Source organism: Diadema setosum, chromosome 8, assembly GCF_964275005.1.
Source record: "Diadema setosum chromosome 8, eeDiaSeto1, whole genome shotgun sequence".
Lineage (NCBI taxonomy): Eukaryota > Metazoa > Echinodermata > Echinoidea > Diadematoida > Diadematidae > Diadema > Diadema setosum.
The window spans coordinates 15,243,223-15,264,414 of NC_092692.1; the positions used below are offsets into that span (position 1 = coordinate 15,243,223).

The 21,192-nt window shown below is 40.4% G+C and overlaps 2 protein-coding genes across 2 annotated transcripts in view; both read left to right on the top strand.

Moving 5' to 3' along the window:
• The window catches only part of LOC140232085 (uncharacterized), a 32,154-nt gene extending 26,201 nt beyond the window's left edge, over positions 1 to 5,953 (top strand). Inside the window, exons 10-12 of the mRNA XM_072312237.1 lie at positions 709 to 881; positions 3,258 to 3,435; positions 4,015 to 5,953. Coding sequence (XP_072168338.1) covers positions 709 to 881; positions 3,258 to 3,435; positions 4,015 to 4,689 — 1,026 coding nt within the window. The 3' untranslated portion in view covers positions 4,690 to 5,953. The remainder of the gene's footprint in view (positions 1 to 708; positions 882 to 3,257; positions 3,436 to 4,014) is intronic.
• Positions 5,954 to 9,362: 3,409 nt separating this feature from the next.
• Positions 9,363 to 20,395, top strand: LOC140231919 (uncharacterized). The gene is made up of 9 exons (XM_072312066.1): positions 9,363 to 9,454; positions 13,956 to 14,082; positions 15,155 to 15,278; positions 15,813 to 16,128; positions 16,848 to 17,109; positions 17,475 to 17,795; positions 18,400 to 18,619; positions 19,420 to 19,467; positions 19,777 to 20,395. Exons 1-9 carry the CDS (start codon positions 9,414 to 9,416, stop codon positions 19,980 to 19,982), a joined length of 1,665 nt encoding a protein of 554 aa, XP_072168167.1. The 5' UTR covers positions 9,363 to 9,413; the 3' UTR covers positions 19,983 to 20,395.
• The last annotated feature ends 797 nt before the right edge of the window (positions 20,396 to 21,192 follow it).

Here is a 21,192-nt window from a genome sequence, read left to right on the forward strand (position 1 = left end):
GTTTGTCGATCATCTTTATACATAGTATTGCTAGAATAAATGATTTGCCCATTCCCGACTACATTTGCACATTTCCCCGCAAAACTGAACTTTTTTACATTTCCCGGCGTCGTGTTTGAACATCTCCCATCGATGAAATTTGCACATTTCCTGGCGAGATATTTGCACATTTCCCGGCGTGTGCACATTTGCCGGCAAGACGTTTGTACATTTCCCGGCGTTTGCACAATTCCCGGCGAGACGTTTGCACATCTCCCGGTGTTTGCACATTACCCGGCGTTTGCACATTTCCCGGCTCCACAGCCCTCCCATTTTCGACACTCTAAGCGAGCCATGATGAGTCAGCATCTTTCGCCAGTTTTCTTTCGTGGTGGATGAAGGTGGGGGAGGATCTTTGGAGCTTGGAATGTGCAAATGCCGGGAAATGCATGCAGGTTTCGCCTGGAAACATGCAAACGTCGGGAAATGTGCAAAGATGACCAAGGGAAACGTGTTAAATATGTAAAACAATTACATCACAAATATTGGATGTTAGATGGTAATTCACCAGTATTTGTGAGATGAATTATATCCATGCAAGAAAACATGACCAAAGATGGTTTACCATTAAAAAATGCAGTCAGAACTAGAGGATTACAGTAGTACACGCGAACACTTTTATTGTCTTTCATTCCTTTCTTTTTCTGTTTCTTTGTACTAATTTTACAGCGGTGGGTGTGGGCCTACAGGAACAATGAAGGCATCCAAGTAAACACCAACAACGGACTTGAAGCTCAGAACAAGGTATTCAAGTATGCCTTCCTGGAGAAAAGGAAAAATTCGAGCGTATGTGGCATGTTGCACTGCCTGCTGACGGAATATCTTCCAGCAATGATGCAAAAGTATGAGGAATAATTCATATGTTTTTCTTGTTTGTGAAAAGATGAATATTACGTTTGTTTACACCTTTTTCTCGTTTGTTTGGATTTTCTTTGCTTGCTTGTTTTTGTTAATCACGGGTCAGTGTATACTATCTAGGGAACTCCACGATTAATAGGTAATGTCTATAATAACAAGTGTAAATGTTCACTATTGAAGAAGTAGATAACAGAGAGAGAGAGAGAGAGAGAGAGAGAGTAAGTTCAAAGTGAAATTTGAGTGAATTTTTAGTGAAAATGTGTATTTTCACTAATTTTGAAGTGACCTCAGGAATCACTTGAAGATTATGTTTTGACGTGTATAACAATATCAACTTACTAACGAAAAAGAAATCACCACAAGTGTAAAACCAAATTCAATTTGATGATCTGAATGGATTTCACATAACCAACTTTAACTGTAATTCATGAAAAGAGAAACTGAGCCGAACTGAAAAGATTTGTAATCATTGCACCTATTCTACTGCAAGAAGATCTTTTAATGTATATGTATATATTTACTTCTGGACTTGAGTCTGTTCATATACGGGTGCTCAATTGTACTGCTATTCCCACCTTCCTCCTTCAAGCAATCCCAGTTCATACACATGAGTGATCTAATTTCCAATAACTGCAGTGCCTGCATACAGTCAAAATCTTGAAGGCATGTGTAGTATTGAAGCAGTTCTATGAGTTTATGCGGTTAATGTCCCAGTGAAAATGGCATTTCATATCACTAAATTTAGGGATTGCTGGGGGGGGGGGGGTGGACATTAACACGGACGTATTGACGTTCACATTCATTTTGCGATGAACTGAATCTGCAATCACTTCAATCAAATCTGAAACGTTGTCAATCAAATCCGTATAAAGTTTTCCAACTTCGCGAAGATGTCATTCAATATCGCCATAGACGCAACCTGTTTTTCTTGGGAGTAATGGAATAGGCTTGATATCAATTATAGTTTCACCCCACAATTTGTACGTAAATGATTATGTGTTTTACTTCATCGTTAACGCTTTAAAAAGTCGTGTGTATTATATTTTCATGTTTGTTTGTTTGTTTGTTTGTTGTTTTTTTTTTTGGGGGGGGGGGGGTTGTGTTTGCTTGTTGGTTGGTTCCTTGGTTGCTTGGTTGTTGTTGGTTTTCTTTTCTTTTCTTTTTTTTTTGGGGGGGGGGGGGATAGGTACATGCGTAATTATTCGTGAAATTACATTCCAGCCTGTTCATTTTCACTGCCATGGGGTGCAACACAGCATCATTGCCTTTGATGAGAATACCACACAGTACCTGATTTCTTTGTTATGACATGTCGCTGATGTTTGGTTCTTCCCAAATATGCCATGGGCTTTCTTTTTGGGAAAAGTGTAGACTATTGTGACACTTATAAGTTTGCTAAGCAAACTGGTATTTCAAATGAATAAAGGAGAGCAGATCTCAGCGCAGTTAGTGGTTTTATTCATTGGCAATCAGAACATGTGTCTGCACCGATATATATGATTTTCTTTTCTTTTTCTGTTTCTCTCTGTGAATTAGTAGATGTTACGCATTTTTGTGTGACATGCGCTCGCCATTTATCACGTCAACATCTTCTGCCGCTGGCAATCCGGCCGCTAACCTTTCAATCTAAACTTCAATGGATGAACTCGATTGGTAATTAAAGAGCTTGTATAGGTTTGGTTGAGACTTAACTTAAGGTTTCTATCATTTTTGTGTGTGTGTGAGAGAGATATTGAGAAACTTCTTACGAAATATGAAAGAGCATGTAATTCCATGAAGATTTCAACGTTTATTTGATGAAAATTGATTTTGAAATGGCAAAGATATCCAAAATAGAGCGATCCTAATAAAGTGTGGAACCCACATTACGATTGTTTTGTTATACTTTGTTTTTTGATGTTTCAGATATCTAAGATGAACTTTGAATTCCTCTTAAAATGGTATGTTCTGTACTGTTCTATTTGTGTTATCTTGGTATAAAGCCCAATTTTCATCTCCATCAATACTGTACCATCCCTTTAAATGTTCTTGTGAAGAGAAAATGGAAATTTGGATGCTCGTTTAAAAGCCGCTCCATCGCCTTCCAACGGAATTGAATACTCGCGGCGTGAATTGCTGACTCAAGTGTGAAAGTGAATGATCGCATAGCTTCTTTCGTGGAGATGTATTTTTGCCCAAATGTGAGTGGCCCCATTTTCAGTTTGTTTGGCAAACATTTGAGAGTAAATGCGTAAGCCTTCATTATGCTGGAAAATATTCTCTATCAATATTTTCAGTTTAATTGGAAATATTAGCATTGAAGTCTTCATAATAAGTATAATGTACCATTTGTGCTTTTGATCGCATTTCATATAATACAGATACATCAAGGAGAATGTGAGCGCAATGGGATGCCTGGGAAGAAGTTACAGTGAGGCAATACCAGAGTACCTGAAGGACAGACCAGCTGGCTTTATAAAGCACTGCATGAAGAAAGTGGAGATGGCAAACACCCTTGAAAAAGATGATGTTCTAAAGATATCAGACAATCATTATCAGGCATGTTTATCATGATTTGGGTGTATGTCTATGCATTGTTCTTTGTGTGCGTGAACATTCATGTCTTCTTTAATTCTGCGATAACTATAAATCGAAAATGAGTCAATTGCATAACTGTAGACCTGCTTATAGATACCTACAGAGACATCCTCCCTATCATTTCTTTGCACTTAGTTTATAATTATCTATATCGTGCACAGGACATTGGGGTCCTATTTCTTCTATTTCATTGTCTTTCATCTATACCGATTAGCACGCTCCATTGTCTTGTCCCAAGTGACATGGTGTAGCTGGTCCCAGCTCATTTCCATACTATATCATGTGAGAAATGTAGACTGTTCCAAAGGAAGTAGCAGATGGCATGTTCAAATCGTACCTGTTTCAATCATTTCTCTTAATCTCGAAAAATGCACACATACCATTGAATGTATAGTTTTCAGAGACTAATACCAAGAAACAATGTTCAAACATAATCTATATTTGCAATGAACGCATGAACAATGACGAATCTGAAGAAAACAAACAAACATGAAGACTGATGTGTATTTTGTGTGTGCAATGACTCTCATGATATTGCAGGTGAAGAGTGAGGTCTTCTCCAAAAAGAAGATGTATGATGTCTACCTGAAGACCGAGAGTGGGCTCCCGAGCTGTGCTTGCATGGATTGGTCGTGGTCACACCTTCCATGTAAGCATATGTTTGCCGTTCTTCTACATGGGCAAGGAGCAAATTGGTTGCAATTGCCTGAGATGTTCAGAGAGTCACCATTTTTCACCCTCGACAAGGAAGTAACATCTTACATTGGGATGACTCTTGAACCTGACGTGCATCGTGAGGTGCCTCCAGTCGATTCGCAGTGCTCACTAGAGCCGTTGGAAGGAAGGGTGGGCCGAAAATCAGCCACGAAGCGGATTGCTCTCAGATGCAGAGAGAAACTGGACCTTATCAAGGACATGTCGTACATGTGCGACAATGTAGGAATCCTGCAGTATGCAGATGATCATCTAACAGCACTCGTAATGACACTACAGGACATGATGAACACAGATGAAGGCTTAGTCCCTGCCCCTGTTGTGCACAGTGTCAGATTCAAAAGAAAGATCACCCAGAGCCAGAGTAAAAGGGTAAAGGCTGCACGAGATCTACCTTTGCGCAAGAAGAAATCACAAAGACGAGTTGGAATGGCAGCAGACCGGGCAAAAGTAAACAGAAAGATCGCTACTACCATTGCTTTCGTGCAGGAAGAGAAATGAATGCTATGTTTTCTTTGCAGTTGTACCAACAGATGAAGGACAACATTTGAGTAGGCATACATATCATATATTCACCCGATCTGGTAGGTCCTTTAAAAGAATGAAATGGTGTTAGACACAGCTCAGTGAAAATAAAACAGACATAACCAATGAGTTGTTAACAACCATTACCGAGACAATTTGTTTTTGGATACTAAAGTAGTATTGGATATATACATACAAATTCTTCATGTTTTCACATGTTTTGCATGCAACAAAGATATAACATGTTGATAACCGTGCGGGTTGAATCACAGATCCATTTCCAAAATGATGTTGTGGAACAGCTGATTTGTTTCTCTTTCATGCCTTTGCAAGTTTCAAGCATGAGAGTGTGGTACTATCATAATTTCAAGTGATATACCCGATATATTGTGCTAAACAACAAATACATTCAAAGCGCAAAGATGAATTATTGAACGCGAATGTACAATGTTCAACGTATATTGTTATACTGATGTTCGGCACACCAGCTGACATGAATATCTTTTCTATGTTTGTGTAATACTGTGTAATGTACTGTTATTACAGCTATTCACCTTTCACTTACAATGTATTTCACAAAGGATTTACTGCATGGTCGGCTTTAGTTTATTTCTGACCTATTTTCCAATAATGCCCAATCAAAAATATAACTCCTCTATAATTTCACAATAAATACACTAATTTTTACTTAGAAACACAGACTCATTATTCTTTTGTTTCATGAGAGTGATGGAAAACCGAAATCCACTTGCCAATCAGAATTTATTATGGCTACTGCATAGCAGTTAAGATGCAAATATCAATAAAAAAAATGCACACTGTATAATAACAATGCATGGTTTGGATTACACCAAATGTTACATGGCACTTGTAATTGCTGTGAATTTATCAGATTTTGTTTCATTTCATAACATACTTTCACGTAGTACAAGTAAATAGAATGATTTTGCAATACTGTTCATAATTTTGTTTAACGAATGAGGATTAGTAAGATCGAAATTTCTTTTGCTAAATGCAAATAAACTATGATGAAAAATTGTGTTTTAAAAGAGAAAAGTATAGGCAGACGATATTGAAAACGTTTCATATCACAATTACACTGCAACACATTGTGTTACAGCTTGCGTTTAAAAGAAAAAAAAATCAAAATGAGAATGTTTGCATGTAACTGAACTTTTATTGTGTTGAGGATGGAGTGTTGGGGGAACACTGTTGTATTTTGTTTGTTTTTGCTTCCTTTTTCTTTGGGGGGGGGGGGGAGGAGTATGTATCTAATGGAAAATAATTCAACATTTCATATTGCATGGTTAAAGGTATCATAGATCGATTTGGAGAAAAAAAAATATGTCAGGATAGTATGTAATCATGGCAATGGGTGTTGTACTTTAGTTCTGTCTGTGATGTGTGCGACCGAGAGATGTATTGTTACAGAAGAAAAGTAGCAGAAAATATTTCGCCGTCATTCAAATCCGATATGTTGAGTTTGTACATTTTCTACGCGACGATATCTGCAGATTTATATGTCCTTTCTTAAAGGCATTAGCCCACATTTGTAAACCTGCAGCAATTGGTGTCATAGTTAGCATGGAGTTTGGGTATGATTGCAGTAACACCTGTGCAAAATTTCGTTCCAATTAGTCCATTACTTTCATAAAAATAAATGAAAATGCACCGTAATCCGTATGCATGCGTATAACGCTCGCTAGCTCCGGTCCACGTACGTGTTACATGTACAATGTACGTAGATATAGCCCGCGCTCGTAATTCGATTTTGGGTCGGGTTGACCCGGTTTGAAAATTGATTTTAAAACGATGATTTTCTCTCTTTTATCGAATAGTATAGACAAAGAGCGACAGGTGAGGTATGTTACTGTTATAACTTGTACTTGAAGTCATATTGGACCTGTTTTATGCAGTTTTGATTTTCGTGGGTTTGCAAATGTGGGCTAGTACCTTTAAATGCGACCGACTATATTATACTTGAAATGAATTTGTCAAGTTTGCTGTTTACAGTGGCAAAAGATTCGGTAATGTCAGAGCAGACAAAATCTTAATTCAGTCTGAACGTGGTAGGCGTGTATTGAATAAATGTTCATTATATTGAACATGATCTGATATAACAACAAATTTGAACCACTGAAATACTTGACTGACAAAGGAAGAAAACATCAAGTTAATATGCAGTAAAGTATACCCTGTAAATTCTCCGTACTAGAAAGGAATATGAAAAATATATATCATATATATATATAATGTTTCCTCTATTTTGTATGCCTGCACTGCACTTTCTGATAAGTATCAAAGTTGAAAGTCCCACAATGCATATATATATAATATATATATATATATATATATATATATATATATATATATATATATTGTATATATACATACATACACACATATATGGTCGGCGGAACGGTGGGGGCCATGGGGGCCCGGGCCCCAACAATTTTTTTTTTTTTTTTTTTTGGGGGGGGGGGTGCACCATACAAAGGTAATTATGGTGTCATCAATTTCAGTCCCCACACATTTTTCTTTTTTTTTTTTTAACCATGAAGTACGTAAGTGACACTAAATAAAAATAGATAGAGCTTTTGAGGTGTGAGCATGGTAAGGTTATACTACGTTTTCGCACTGAAAACCTTTATCTCTTTTATTATTTCTTATTCTTTTTGTTTTGTATTTGTTTCTTTTTTTAACTTGTCAGCTATAAAAACCCGGAAATAGAAGAGGCCAACACTTTTTAAAACGCTCCGCAGGCCCTGTATGATATACATAATACATGCATACATACACATATACATACGTACGTACATGCTCATTGCAATTTGATGTGAATTGAACGGAGGGAAATCTACACATTTGTGTGTATTCGGAGTCCTTATAAATTTCGTGTTCCCTGCCCCCTCCCCTCTCCATTTCCATCTGTATGCATGCCTTTAAGTTACAAAAAGTCTGGGTTCCTTCACTCACCAATACATGCTTTTGATTTTAGTCCTGCATTGTACAAGTATAGGCACGGTATAAACTCACGAACCGCAGTATACAAATAGCGTCTGAAATAATTCAACAGCTAGACACATCAGTGCACAAAAAACAAAAAACAAAAACAAAAACCGAGAAACGTTATTTTCCTTACTAGAAATTAAAAGAAAATAACATTGTGTAGAATTATTTTGTCACATCCAGCTAATTTGTCTTATTGTGCTGCCGTTAATTGTGGGTGACATTAGGCCCTAAGGATTTAAGGAACATGCAAGTTTTGCTCGGTCTTCGGCAGGGTGCATTCAAATGTATTTTGTTAGTCATATTACAGTGTAGTACTTTAGCAATGATTGACTTATTATGATGTCATAACCAGCATCTTTTCTTTAATGTTTTTATTGAACAAAGCACTGAAAAATAAAACATAAAAAAGTGACAAGAGAGAAAAAAAGAAAAAAAAAATGTAGTCACAGTTAAGTAAAAAATATGCTGACCCGTGGATATCCACTATGATGTATCGCATTAATTTCAGCGAACTATCAGTATTCGGGCCTATAACCAGAATCTTGGCTTGGAAGGTTGTTGTTGTTGTTGTTGTTGTTGTTGTTGTTGTTGCTTTGTTTTGTTTTTTGTCTTCTTTTTTTTTTTTTTTTTTGCTTTTCCAACTAATCTGAATATAAAAAGAAGGAATATTGTTGAAAATATGTATTGAATTCCGTCACTCTACACGGTATCGCCACGGAGGTGTTAGTACTAATCTCTCGATCACCATAAAAGCGCGGATTGGGCGCGGGTTCAGCTTGGGCAAAGCTGGCTGGAGGCCGAAAAAAAGTCAAGTAATATTTTTCGACATGCATGTTCATCATAATCATATGCACAATTTACACATTTTTATCACATTAATTCAATTGTCTGCATGCGCGAAATAGTTATCATGGGCAAAAGTAACAAACCTTCATGTCACTTGGCGATCCCAGCATCAAAGAAACAGTATGGCTTTGGCTTACTGAAGATGTTAGAGCGCTGCGCGGCATTCCGACAGTACACTTTACACTATTGTTTTAGGGAGATACCCATTGTAATGGACGTAAAAAAAAAATTACTGAATACGTGTCCACGTGTTTTCCGTGCGCTGCATGCCCCGCCCCCAAGGAATCTCCCAAAATTATAAATATTCATGAATGACGTCAAATGACGCGGGGTCGGATCCGTGCCCATACAGTCCTACCCGAAACAAACGTCATAGTGCTCAACTACTGTCTAGTCTACACCCAAGTTCCCACTGTTAATTTTGCGAACAGCAAAAAGGTCTGGACTCTACTAAATGGTTCAAATGATATGGTATCATCGCAGAAACTAATATTTAAACAATTAACCACATTGCGATTCTGAAAATGAAAATGTGTAATGAAGAATAACATATCACTCCAGATATGATATGAGAAGATATGACTTGAACGTAGACTTAGATCCAGTGCCAGGAGCTGAGTGTGCGCTCCCTCTTCAATTTTGGACGCACTATTTGTACGCACGCGTATGGCGACTACTTACTCTATAGGTATAATCTCTTTGTAGTGTATTTACTTGCGTGCGTGCATGCATGCACTCAATGTAAAGGATGTGCGATACACACTGTATTGTATTATTATGCACGCTTGCGGCGTAGGCATCACCTCCAGGTAGTGGAAAGTTTCCCGTAAATCTCTCTCAAAATGGGACGAAAGAAGAAGAAGCCAATGCGGCCATGGTGCTGGTATCCTTTGTAGTACTGTTACACATGCATGTGAGAGTGATTTTCAAGTAATGTATGCTTTTATATCAAGTATGAACATCGTTTCGCTAGGTTACGTTGTCGAGTGCTTCTACTCGTCTAGGCCTACGTCAATTCTACGCGTACATGTTGCACTTTATTGTAGTAGAAGCTCAGTAGTAGGAACCTAGGCCTACTCAGCTATACAGTGTAGTGTATGTACTGTAGTGACTAGTGTCGTCGCGGCGTGGCCTCGCATCACAGACACATGCATACAAAGTAGGCCTAAATTATAAATTTACTTGAGTGACCCGCTCCTCATCATCCTCGTAGTTAATGTTTATGCATGTTTAAATCATTAATACTAGGTGTTACCTACATCACTGAAATTCTATGAAATCCCATCCCACTCGCCGTGATCGCGTAAAGAAAAAAAAAAAAAAAATGCTGAAGATTCAACAAATGGAACTATTTTTAGATCTATAGGAATCGTACTGTAACTGTTTGGAGTGGCTAGATTAGTAACGTTAGATAGTTCTAGAGTAAAATATCCCATTTGTGGCAGTTTTAAGGTAGGGTGACTGAAGCATTTTTGTAACTTGAAATTCTCTGAAAAACGAATTGTGAACTATTTTAATATGAAAGAGAATTACATCATTAAGACACATTTCAAATTTCATGGCGAAATGATGTTTCTATCGAGAGAAATTTAACTTTCAAATCACAGCAATATTACCCCCTTTTTTGATGAGCACGTTCGAAAATGTGTCCGAATCATTACCCGAAAAGTTGCATTCGCATGTGGATCTGAAGTAGCGACCGGATAATGAGCGTACAGCGGTTAGAAAATATGCGTAACAAGCGCAGAAGCCACTCCCCCACAATGTCGTCACACCGCTTGTGGTGTTTGTATGTGTGTGTGTGTGTGTGTGTGTACGTACGTGCTCGCTACGCATACCACACGGCGCAGTTGTTTACATTGCAGACCCACGCAACCCCACCGTCGCGATGAAGCTAGCGCGAAAGCATGCATGTGCTCTGAAACTTGTCAGCTCTGTTTGCCAGCATGCGAGCGAAGAATGATATGCGCTAGCCCGACCAGACGCTGTTAATACGCTACGCGAATACAGCGTCTGACCAACGAGCGGGCACCTACAAAGTGGGGAACCACAACACAACTACAAAACTTATGAAAATTCATACGTTCTTTATAAACAATGTACACGTTACCAAACGTTACTCACCTTAAGTGCATGCTTGTATTACAGAAGGTTCGTAAGTCCATTGAGGGCCCTCGTAATAAGTCCGTGGAACCAAAAAATGATACTTTCTGGCGGATTCCCTAACACCGTCGGGGTTCATCGTTGCAGAAAGTGGCGCCTTGATCTCTGCGGAAATCTTTTGCGTGCGTGCGATGCGCTGCTTGAGTGTTGGTGTAGCAGCACGGTCGACAGCGCGACCTTTTGAAAGGGCATTCAGATCATTGTGACCTCCCGGATATTGGAAATGGCCTGGCGTGAAAGACGATGTGCCGTTCGTGAACCGTTCACACATGCTGCATATAACCATCATTTTAGGTAAGTTATTAAATCTAAATTTCAATATTCATAGCATAGATATGAAGTCTCATTATCATTTTGTTCGTCAGATGAGTTTGAAGTGACAAAAAAATGATCTAAAGTATCAAAATTCAATCCGATCGCATGCGATCGTTGGACCCTCTTCGTGTTTGGAGCTTCGTTGGTACAGCCCTGTCGCGCTACGTATGTACAGCGGCGACTGGGCTGTGTATAGTTAGATATGCGCCAGCCGATCGTGCCCATGCCTTTACTACAGCGCGCGCAGTGCTAGTATGCTGCCTCCAGCAGCTAGCCTCGCCATCGTGCGCCAGTATCGGTACATTTCAGCAGCAGTCTAATCTCACCAGCTAGCACAGGAAGCATATCGTCCAGCAGCCACTTGCATGAAAATGATGCCAAATTACCACCATTCATTCAAGCATTTATGACAAAAGAGCCTAGGCTGTAGCAATCTTTTGAAAATAACCTCGTTTTGAAGTTCAGTAACAAACATCGGCATTTGCAGTAGGTCTACTCGATTGTACTCACAGTTTCCTGTTCAATCGTATCTTCCACACGTAGGCCTGTGTGGCTCTACGTACAACTTGTTTGTTTGCGTGGATAACTCGTGTGATAACGGCCACATCGGCTGTCTGAGAAAAGCGAGAGTCAATGCTATCAGTAATGTTTTGTTTGTGACTGTGGTTGTATGTATAGAGTCTACACGCGAAGGCACATGGCATTTAGTGGAATCGGTGTGTATATCAAACATCGTGCTGTCGACCGGGGTAGCGTTGCATCACAAGCGGTTGACAGCGCTTGCCCTGGCTGTGCATGGCAGCGAGTAGCACACGCACACGGCAACAGACGCGGCCGTATGTATAAGTACAGTACACACACACACACACACAGCATGCACACGCAATCCAGCTTCGCGCCGCGAATGCCATGTGGCTGCGTTGCGTGTTGAATTTAGATATACATGGCCCCAGTACGCGAAAGTTACCATGGATCCTTGCATACGAAGCCACGCCTTAAACGTTCGCTGTAGCCGAAAAATTATTGCAAGGGGTGCTTTCAAGGCAAAATCCACAGTCGAATACGTGGAGCTAGCGAAAAACTAATTGCACTGCATCGGATTCAGCGGATCCTAAACTACTCGCATGCTACATACTGGTGCAAGTACCGAAGCAGATGCTGAGATATGAGGATAAACGTGTTTCTAACAACATTTACACCAAGTTATTGGCGGATTCACATACCAGCGCTCTAATACAATATGGAGGCAAACTTCTTCTTTCATATGATACCAAATTTGTTAGGATTTGATTTCGGCATCGACTGTGGAAAATGCAGTAAAGGCAAAATCCGGCTCAAAATCGCTTGCCAAAATCGGCACACCTCGCATTTGCACGGCGTCCTATGGGAGTTGCGTGTTGTGAGATAGGGCACGCAATGGTCCAAAGGTAGGAAGGGCGTGATCCGACACTCTTTTTAAGGGTTTTTCCACACTGGAAACAAATCGTGCAAATTATTTTCAACCACTTCATATATTAAACAGAGACAAGATTATTGCCTATTTATAAACGCTATTGTTATCATAAAAAATATGAACAATGACAAACGCAGTGGTCTACAAATTGTAGATTGACCAGGGCAAAACCCGGCAAGAGTTTTCGCCGATATGCGCCTTTAATACTGGTACAATGCCAATGTAGCTCGGCTTGCGGCACGATGTACAAATCTATTCCTATGCAATACGCGCATGCTCCGCGATCTTCAGCCGAATACCTTCACATGGCTCGCGAACATTGCGTGAGCGCCAATTCCTGTTGCGAAAACACGTGAAAATAGTTGGCGCACTTGCGCCGGCTGCAAACAAGGATCGCAATTCTGGCGGTGTTGTTGATGTCTCGTGTTTTTCTGATTTTTTTTTAATCATAACATCCACTTCCAGAAAAATGGTGGCCCACATCGGCTTGCGAAAGTTCTATTATAGGTGAGGACATATTTTCAAAATCCATGAATATCGGGAAAACAACAAAAAATCCAGTTTCTTAGACCCTTGTTTCTTAACTGTGATGTTAATAGGGCCCCTGACGAGGTGCGGGTACTTTACTGGTGGGATGCGGATGTAGACTGTGCTGTGAGTAGGACACTGTTGTGGCCTTGTGGCCTCACCTTGGACTTAGTGAAATCGACCGAATAAGTGATAATCCAAAGCCCGCAAAGCAAACGTTTAGATTTGATTGCCAAGTTGTGACGGCTTTCACAGCCCAATGAAAATCGCACAAAGAAATCACACAGTTAATGATTCCCTACTAGCTTGCTACTGCCTGATATGAATGTACGTACACCTAGCCATGCTACAAAATCTGTAGCATATGCACATCATCTGAAATTATCCAGCCACTCTGATGGAAAACTGGCATCTATCTACAGGTTATGCTCCTAGGCCTGCATTTACAAATGTAAATGTGACTCCCCCATATCATACCCAACTGTAAGTTTAAAACGTAAGTCCGCTGCTGAAAGTACAAGTTCGCATTTGATCTCATCCAAATCCGTTCACAACTTTTTGAGTTATTTTACATACAGACAAACAAACAAACAAATAAACCAACGCCATTGAAAACATAACCTCCTCCCTTGGTGGAGGTAATAAGCATTGCAGAATGATTGGGCAGTGACGGTACTCAGAATGATAGAATAAGAAATGATAACTTTACTGATTGTTTTTTCTTTGTAGACTCTAATATTGGTATTATGTAAATCAGAATATTTGACTGTCTTGAATATTTCACATATGATTCATAGACATGTACTGCTGCTATACTTTAACGTTATGGTGGATTATAAAATGATGCATCTATTTTTAAAAGGCTTATTTATCATGTGACTGTATGAGTCGAGAGAATATTTCTTAACCAGACTCGACTTACCAGGTATTGCAACAGAGACTTTGATGATGAGAAGATCCTCATTCAGCACCAGAAAGCAAAACATTTCAAATGCCATATATGTCACAAGAAACTCTACACAGGACCTGGGCTGGTTATACATTGCATGCAGGTAAGAATACAGTGTTCTGCAGGGCATAATGCATTACATTGGGCACTTGCATATGATATGCAAATATCTACTATCATCCTACAAGTGTTATTGTGTGTGTTGTTTCCCACCCCCAAATGTGTGTTTCAGCACATGTTAACATGGACTTAAAGTACACTCTCTAGAACTGGTAAAGTGTATATTGCAGTTCCTCCAAATGGACTACAGTGCACTCCCATTGTAGTGAACTCGGTAATAACGAAAATCGGGTTTAAAACGACAAAATAAAATTCCAGGTCGTAAAATTATCGGCTCTCTGTTTTTCTATTGTTTATATGTTCTGTTATATTCAATGAAATTTCAATATAACAAAAGAAAACTACCGGTCCTGAGGACCTCGTTATTATGGGAGTCCACTGTACATTCATATCACTAGTTATTTTTTATTTGTTGGTTTATTAGGGTTTGTATCAATCTGTAAGCTAAGGTTTTGTTCCTCATAGTTTCATCATGAATGAAACAAATTACATCTTTCAAAAACAGAAGGATAGGCATTGATTAATAGTGTCTCTCACTTGTGTCAGTTTGAATCAGTTATACCATGCCTGTTGGTGGGGATGGGTGTGTGCAATGCATAGGGATCTGTGAAAGTGAAATTTGTCTTACATTTGGGCATATCGTTGGATGTCAGACTTTAATTAGCATTGATGAAGAAAGCATGGTTTGATTCTATTCGTTTTCCTTCCACAAGCTTGAAAATATGATTTCCTCTTCATGCAACTCTAAATGCTAGACTTGCTCGTGATTTGTCTTTAAACTTTCATTTTGGCTGTTCAAAGCCACCTTGTAACAAGTAAATATCACACTTATAACACTTATGCTGGCTAGTCGATCTGTATAGATTTAATAATTTTCAACTTTTTTTTTTGTATTGAAATAATTTTGACCAAGGAAGCTGTAAAATGATTAACAATTCTTATTTTGATTTTCAGTGTGGAAAATACAAGGCATTACAACAAGGGATATATTGTTCCATTTTTCCTATTTCTGTTTGTCACGCTTGTAACATTGTCCTCTCTTTTTAAATCAACAGGTTCATAAAGAAAATATAGATAAGATTCCCAATGCACTACCTCATAGGCAAGATACAGAAGTTGAGATCTACGGGATGGAGGGGATCCCGGAGAAAGACTTGCTAGAACATCAAAGACAAGTCGGTAAGTGGAGCTGACAAGTTGATGAAGAAACTTTCCAGAAAAAGAAGTGTAAAAAAAAAAAAAAAAATCACTAGAGAAAAAGAAATCAGTTTAATGACTATTGAGATTGCACACTTTCATATACAGCTTGTAATTATGATTTATTGCTTTGTCATTGTCCTTGATTGTTAAAGACTAGTCACTGGGATTATTTCAGAGTTACTTTAGAGTCTTGATTCTTGTCTTCAAATTAGTTTCTTGTCAATCTTTCATGTGTGTGCACTTTTATGTGTTGTCTTCTTCAAGTGTTGGAAGAAAAGTAAAGTTTCAAAGTTCTCTCACTGATGTGCTAAAGATATACTCGGTTTCCATAAAAATAATGTCATGAGAGATATTACATTGATGATATTCTGCACTATCAAAACAGTCTGTTTTCGATTTCTCAATGTGGGTAAAGTGTATGCCTAACATTGCAGAGAAAATCTGATAGTAGAGATTGAGGATGTGTGTGATGTGACGAGATCACTTGAGAGCAATTGTATTCTCTCTTAACAGCACAACAAGCCAACAAACCGGCATCATCAGGAGGTGGAGGTGGCGGTGGAGGGGAAAAGGCTGGCCCCAGCAGCTCCAACACTCAGCCCCAAGAGGCAGCTGCAGCAGTGTCCAGCCACGGGAACGCCCTCATGCCGGGACTGGCTGGGATGCCCGCCATGCCCGGTATGCCGCCCGTCCCGAGGGGCCCGATGGGTCTCCCGGGTTTGCCCGAGATGCCCCCTCCACCGATGCCACCAGCAGGATTCCCGGCCCTGCCTCCCATGCCAGGAATGCCTCCATTTGTGCCGCCTGGAATGCCAATGGGATTCCAAGGGTAAGTCACTCATTACTGTATCAGAAAGACTGTGGTTGCCAGGAACTTGACATTTCCTAAGCTGTATCTTGTCGTTTGTTTTTGGCATGTGTTTGTTTTCGAAGTTCATTTGGAGTGATATCAGCCACAGTTATTGAGCAATTGTCATGCTCATTCCTGCAGATTCTTGGCAAAATTGTACCTTCTCATTAGAAATAGCCACATGATTACATATACTCTCAGAGTCTGAAGTATTCTGAGAAGAAAGATTAGCTTTCTCTGTCAATCACTTTTTTTTTTTAATGATGCAATTGATGACATTGTTTTACGAGATCATTGGTGTTGGAGCTGGGCCCCGTTGCAAGAAAGTTGCAATCAATTGCAAATAATTGCTAATTTTTAAACAACCATTCTGATTGGCTCAGGGTCTGCCCTATTAACAAGACATGCATGCAACAATGATTTTGACTGGCCAGTGACAATCAGTTGCAAGTTGCGTTTAAACGCAAAGTTTCTAGCAACGGGGCCCTGATCTTGTAAAGTTTCCAAGGTACCTTGGTCTCTACAGCGGTCAGTAATTCTAATCACATCTGTAAGGTTTGGTAAGCAAGATGCACATTCTGATGCTCATGCATTGCTCTGTTACATGCTATTGTAAAATGTGTCATATTTTCTTTGTTTGAATTGACTTATAATGGAACACAAGCCCTGTGATTTATTTTTTTTTCTCTCTGAATTAGCCTACCGATGCCTCCCATGCCCCCTCATTCCATGATGTCCATGGTTCCCGGTCAGCCGAGCTCCCAGGCGGCCATGTCCACCGCTGCAGCCCAGGTGCCCAGTGTGCCTGGCCTGATGACAAGGCCGGGAGCCCCGGGGATGGCGATGGGTGTGCCAGCTGGGCCAACGATGCCACCAGCAGCCACCGCGGCACCCCCAGCTCCGGCAGCACCGGCTCCTGCACCACCGGCTGCCAAACCCCTCTTCCCTAGTGCTGCTGCTGTGAGTAGTCTGCAATCACATGGACTTGCTCTCATATGAAATATTTTTACAGTACATGTTGTACCATGTACCATTTAACTTCATAGATTGATGTGGAGCCCATTTAAAATTTACTTTTCTCTCTGCCATATAGTTGTATTTATTTCTAACTTTTGTTGTGTAAAACTAGCCACAATAAATCAGTTTGAGAGGACAGTCTGTATCTTTATTTTGCTGTCATATTCACAGGCAGTTTTCTTCCTACCTGAGGCCTTCAGATTTTATTTAATTTCCAATGGCTTGTTTGCTGGGACACTGGATCCATGGTGTGACCAAGTTTGAATTTTACTATAAATTCATGTGATCACTGTCATTGTCTTTCACAGACTGCAACCTCAGTGGCGAGCTCTCCCGGCAGTACCAGCTCAAAGCCAGACCTAGCGGCCCCGCCCACGGCTCCACCCAAACCAACATTCCCAGCGGCGATGGCGGCAGCTGCCCCGCCCAGACCAGCCCCGGCAGCGACCTCCTCCCCAGTCATGCCCACAGTGGAGGCCAAGCCCACCTCTCAGCCCACCGCCCAGCGACAGTCCCCCTCGCAGTCGGCCGCCAGCAGCGGAAGCGGAGGCAGCAGCAAGCCCAAGTCCAGCACCATCAACACAAGTTCAAATAGTAATATTATTCATCCCGATGATGAGCGCTCCTTGGTAAGTACCAGTCAGCTGTGAGGGGAAAATCCATGTTGGTCTGAATTTCAGCCCTGAGGTTTGTCAGTTTTCGAATCTACTTGCACACATGTAATAAGATGCAGTGAAGAATAGTAAATGTGAATATGAAGATATTATACTGCTCTTTTGTATTGTGTGTGGTCGAACAACGCAGGCATTTGTTCCAATCCAATAAAAGTTTGAGATGGTGTATGCTTCACTCTTAGTTCAGGACTTGAATGTATTCATTGGTGCTAGAGCCCAGCTGTTAAAACGTGACAGACTGTCCAGTTCAAAATTGGTGCATCGAATGCATTGCTGTGGCATTTCAATTTGTTGTTGATGATTTGCAGGTATGAAGAGTTGTAAGTCATTGTGTCAGTCAGCTTCATTACTGGTGGCCGAAATGCAAAAGTTTGGAAAGGAAGAGCAATTAAGAACTCATTTTAAGTTCACTATGAGGTGATAGCAATTGAATCATGTCACATTTACTGCCAGGTAGCTTTAATATTACACAGATACGTTTCATCATGGTGTAATGGATGCTCTAGTGGGTGTGAACTCTGCAGAGTTGTTCATCTCGGTGTTTGTCTTTCGTACGTAGGAGGAGATCCGTGCCACCAACCCCAAGTACAAGAAGACCAAACCCCCAGCCCCGCCGATATCGACCCCGCAGTCTCTCATTCCACCGGTGTCCTCGGCCCCGCCCGCCTCCATGCCAACTCCTCCCCGGCCCCCTGTCCCGCCCCAGCCTAGTATGGCAGGTAACATGATGGGCCAGATGCCCCCATCAATGAGGGGCCCTATGCCAATGCCACCTCAAGGTAAGGACCCCACCCCCTTTTGCTTCATACTGCACCACAAGCTTCTGGTGCTTTCCTTTCTCTTCCCCTCAGTCAGCAAAGGTAGAGTAGCAAGATTTCTTACATATACTTAACTCTTGTTGCTATGCAGCATGAACAATCTTCAAAAAAAAAAAGAAAGAAAAGAAACTCATGATTGCATCAGCTTATTCAAAATTTGAAAGTTTATGGGAAGAATTGGAAAAGCAGTGTCTTATCATTGTGACTGTTGAGCCTACTAAGTTGAATTTAAACCGGTGCTCATTCAGTATTTGTGCTTTTCCTCCTCAATTGTAAAGACTAGTGAGTAAGTGGATGTTGGGTGCCTCAGTACCTGGATGTTACTGTTAACAGAGCCAAAAGACTAATGTAGGGAACATGTGTGAGAAGGATTGTAAATGATAAGTCTCCCTTTCTACTCCTTTTTGGTGTGTATTCTCACTTGGTTTGCATAGATCTTGGAAGCATATATTCATGTTTTGCTGCCCTTTGCTCTATGTGAGTGAACACTTTTTGAGAAAAACACCCTATGCTGATACTGACACGCCTATCTTATCTCCTGCTGAGACATAGGCTATTTATGTTAACTTGAGGAGCATTCAGTTTGCATTGTAGCAAGTCATGAGTTATTGGTTTTGAGATAATTGAAAGGTTAAAGTGCGGATTAGGCAGGCTATTTGTTGCTTTTATAGCAAATATTTAGTGAATGTAAACTCTTTGAGTGATTTGGTCGAAAGTGAAGCTCACAGTGTCTTGTTTTCTTCTTTCTTTTGCCTGTTCAGGTGGGATGGGTATGCCCCCTCAGCGAATGATGCCAATGGAACATCCAGGTAATGGATTATGCAATTCTCCATGTTTTCTGTGTTGTTGCAATGAATGGAAGAGGATTAGGGTACTCTTTACCAGAGAGTGTGCACATTACATCAATCTATGGAACTTTGTTTTAAATCATTTCTATAACTTTGTTCATAATTATCTTTATGTTTGGTTTGTCTGTGTGTATGCCATTGCTAGGATTACAAAGACATTTTTGTGATTTGACTGTGAGTCATAACACTGTTAATGTGGTTCCTCCCTCTGCCTTTTAATAGTTTTACTGAATGTTAATTATACTTCAACTTGTGTTTGTTTTCTTGCAGGCGGGGTCCCTGGTGGTATGCCTCCAATGCCTCAGAACATGCCCCCGATGTCACGCTTCATGCCCCCCGGCCCTTTCCCAGGCGCTCCCCAGGACATGCGGGGCATGAACGGGGGAATGCCAGGAGCGATGCCTGGGGGACGCCCTCCTAACGTGCCCCCCAACCTACCCCCTCACATGATGCCCGGCGGAGGAAGAATGTACTGAGAGCCAGCAGTCGGCAGAAGGCGCCCTCGGTGTCTGGAGAAGTGTCTGCTAGAAGGTTGGACTTATTCTACACATAGCAGTAATCCACTCCCACTTCCCTCCCATGTTAGAGCTTGCTGTGTGATCTCAAATGTGCATGGCCCTGTTGCATAGCAGACTTGTCCTGATGGTCATTGGCAGAAGTACAGAAGTACCAGCTACCGTGACAACGAGCAAAATTTCCTTTAGACTTATTTCCTCTTTCTATGACAGCGTCTGTTTAAGCTAACTTGCACTCATGATAAGTCTCATTTTACACAGGGCTGTTGTGTTAAAAGGAGATTAAACTCTAACCAGACAAGTTCTTTTTTTTTTTTTTTTCAAAGGATGCTCGGATATGGATGGATCAGGACTCCGTTACAAAATAAGTAATGTTTAAAGTCAAACATAAACACCAATGCAGCGTGTATTGCCATATTCTGAGGTGTTCAGAGTCACATGATATTTCCTTTGTGTGTTTTGTGTGTGTATGTGTTTTTGTGCGTTTGAATTTAAACATTACTTTTGTGTAACTGAGTCCTTTGCTGCATCAAACACAGTTGAATTGGTGTTCTCTATTGTCTCCTGTTTCTTAAATTTGCATAGCTCAGGTGTGAAGTAATATAGGTGTTTGACCCCTTATTCCACCTTGATATGATATGATATGAAAATTTTACATTTGTACAGTGTGTCGTGTATGCAACAAAATTAAGGAATGACCTTCAGAAATCTTTTGTGCAGGTTGACTCGTCAGAGTAACAATCACATGTAAGTACAAATTTGTGCACTTACCGTGTGCTGGTGCGCAAGTTGCAGTTTTATTTAGCATTGTAAGTTTCATACATGCTCACACATCACAAATAACAATGTCGTTTTGACTGCCAGTAATTCAATAGTGTTCACATACGTTTAAGTTTAGTCATTGTCAGTAGCACCATATTATGTATTTAAGGAACACTTCTATGCCTAGCATCTGCTAAGAAAGACAAGTTCATTTTTTCCAATTCGTTACATGTTTTTTTTTAAAGTCAATTGTGCATCAAACAACCTGGATACCTTGTTCCTCATTTTCATCTGGCGTGTACTGTAAGTACCCTTGTTGCAAGTAGGAGTCAGCTTTTGTAGCTGTGGTGTACAGTATACCCCTTCCTCCAAAGGCCACCCTTCTTAAGGACTGCTATAAAATGATCCT

Bases quoted from the DNA above. Each gene is read 5' to 3' on its own strand.
- LOC140231919 (XM_072312066.1), top strand. From the start codon at position 9,414: ATGGGACGAAAGAAGAAGAAGCCAATGCGGCCATGGTGCTG. The intron at 15,279-15,812 runs GTAAGTGGAGCT...CTCTCTTAACAG, and splicing joins AGAACATCAAAGACAAGTCG to CACAACAAGCCAACAAACCG. The intron at 17,110-17,474 runs GTGAGTAGTCTG...TGTCTTTCACAG, and splicing joins TCTTCCCTAGTGCTGCTGCT to ACTGCAACCTCAGTGGCGAG.